At 58.4% G+C, this 2,243-nt stretch overlaps 1 protein-coding gene across 1 annotated transcript in view; it reads left to right on the forward strand.

Annotated features, from left to right (window-relative positions):
- Positions 1-193: 193 nt before the first annotated feature.
- Positions 194-2,243, forward strand: part of PDXK (pyridoxal kinase) — a 39,449-nt gene continuing 37,399 nt past the window's right edge. The window contains exon 1 of the mRNA XM_057378907.1: positions 194-344. Coding sequence (XP_057234890.1) covers positions 252-344 — 93 coding nt within the window. The 5' untranslated portion in view covers positions 194-251. The remainder of the gene's footprint in view (positions 345-2,243) is intronic.

The raw sequence follows: 2,243 nt of genomic DNA on the forward strand, positions 1-2,243 counted from the left end.
TCGCGGCGGGGCTGCCCGCGGCTGCCTGGGCACCGATCCCTCCGGCCGCACACGGCTCCCGCAGCGGACGCGGAGCGGGGCGGCCATTCGGCGCCRGCCGGTGCCCGCCTCCCCGCCTGCCTCCCTGCCGCGGGGGGTGTGTGACAGGCGGGCACGGCGAGCGCGTCACGCCGGCCGCGCTCCGCCCCCCGCTCCTGCTCCCGGCGCCGCCACCTCGGCCCGGCGCGGGCAGGCGCGCGGGCGGCGCAGCCATGGAGCTGGAGCGCGAGTGCCGGGTGCTCTCCATCCAGAGCCACGTCGTCCGCGGCTACGTGGGCAACAAGGCGGCCACCTTCCCCCTGCAGGTGAGCGGGCGCGGACCTGCTCCTCCTCCTCCTCCTCCTCTCCCTCCGCCGCTGTTCCCTGCGGGGCGGCGCGGAGAGCCGGGCGGGCGGTGTGACGGCAGCGCTGCTCGGCGGGCTCCGGCGCTCGGGCGGCTCCTGCCAAGCCGGGCTAAGGTCAGGGCACGGTGGGGAGATGCGCGCACGGGCGCCCTTCCCGCCCGAACCGGTGCCGGGGGGAGCCGGCGGCTGTGCCCGTCCCGGGGCTCCGCGCTCCCCGCGGCCGCTGCGGCTGCGCCTCCCGCCGGCTCCGCGCCGCTCCCGTTAACGCAGCTCCTTCTGGGGCTGTGGCACGGCCAGCGGCTCGGCAGGGGAAGGGGAGCCGGGGGTGCTGCTGCCGGGTTTGCTCGCACCGCCCTGCCGGCTCCGGGCTGAGGGCGGCTCCGCTGCCGCCAGCAGGCGCATCCAGCCGGGGCTCTGCCCCTTCAGGCAGGGTCATCGCGGTGTCCCGCGCTGGGGACTCGGGACACCGCTGTCCTTGTGCTGGCACCCAGCTAAGCCCCGCCTGCCTGCGCTCGGGGCCAGTGGGGCTGGGTGATCCCCCATCCCGGAGGGTCTGGGGAAGCTGTACTGGGGTATAAGGGCTACTTAATTACTGTGCAAGGCAGGGCCAGAGAAGCTGCCTGACATGGCCCGGGGCTCGAGGATGTAATTGGATCTTGGCCTTCATGGCTGTCATGTGCTGCTTTCGGAGTTACTTGCTTGGATCTCGCCGGAGGTGGGAAAACACCGGGCGAGCCTTTGCACATCGCGCTGTTGGCTCTTGTGGCGGGTCTGTATCCTAGAGCGCTAATTTGGGGCCTCCCCATGAAGAGGACTTTATGCCTTGACACACGCGTGTCTGTGTGGAGCTCTCTAAGAACCTCATCACCAGAACGCAGTGTGGTGACATTGGTGTTCTTGGTGTGTGCTTACCAAACGATGCTGTAACTCATTTGAACAGACAGGAGAGATGGTGTACTCCGATAAATGATGCAAGTGAGGTCAGGCCTGCAACAAACCAGTGTCACACCCCCGTATCACCATCCAGTTATAATGTAACTAAGTCTCTTGAAAATTAGTGTATGGTGAAGGGTGATGTGCGTATCTAATCTGAGTACTGTGGAAAAATACGAGTATGTAGAGCTTTGGGCCAGAAAGGTTGCCATGAGCTGAAAGCCAGGTGTCCCTCCATTCCTAACAAAATGGTCTTGCAATTGTACTTCCCCTTTATATTTTTGTGTAMCAGAAGAGCACACAGTACTTCTTATTCCAGAAGTCCCCAGTCTCTTAAATTGTTCTTTCTCTCCATTTTAATTCTCTGTCAAAGGTTCTCTTTGCTTTTCTGTAACTCAACCTTTCTGTGACATATGAGCTGTGTAACTTGGCAAGTGGGTTCCTGGAAAGTGTCTTTAGTCCCAGGCTATGATAGTATTAAATACTACTGGAGTAAAAAAAATCCTGTTGATATTGTAGCTGGGTTGTGTTTAGGAGGCTGTCACACTCATACTCTATAATGTTCTTCAGTGTATAGTATAACAAGAAGTTTCTGGGGTGGAAGGAAAAGAAATTCACGTGGGGAAGAAACAAACTCCTGCCACTACAGGCTGCAATTGCAAATCGTATGTAGGCAGCCCTTAGTGAAGTTGTGCCTGCTGGAAAGTGTCTAAACCCTTGTTTTGCCAGAGCATCAGATGGGGCAAGGTCCCTGCAAGTGAAACTTTGCTTTTCTTTGTCTCCTTGAAACAAGGAAGAGAGTTACAAACCTGAGTTTTTCTTATTGTTTTTATATAGAGATAAAAATGATAGCTGTATCTGTTCTTCAGGATGGGTGCAAGTCTGGCATGCTGTTATTATTTTCCATTTTCTTTTTTTTTTTTTTTT

This window comes from Malurus melanocephalus, unplaced genomic scaffold, assembly GCF_030028575.1.
Source record: "Malurus melanocephalus ecotype Western Australia unplaced genomic scaffold, MMel_1.1 scaffold_379, whole genome shotgun sequence".
In the NCBI taxonomy this organism is placed as follows: Eukaryota; Metazoa; Chordata; class Aves; order Passeriformes; family Maluridae; genus Malurus; species Malurus melanocephalus.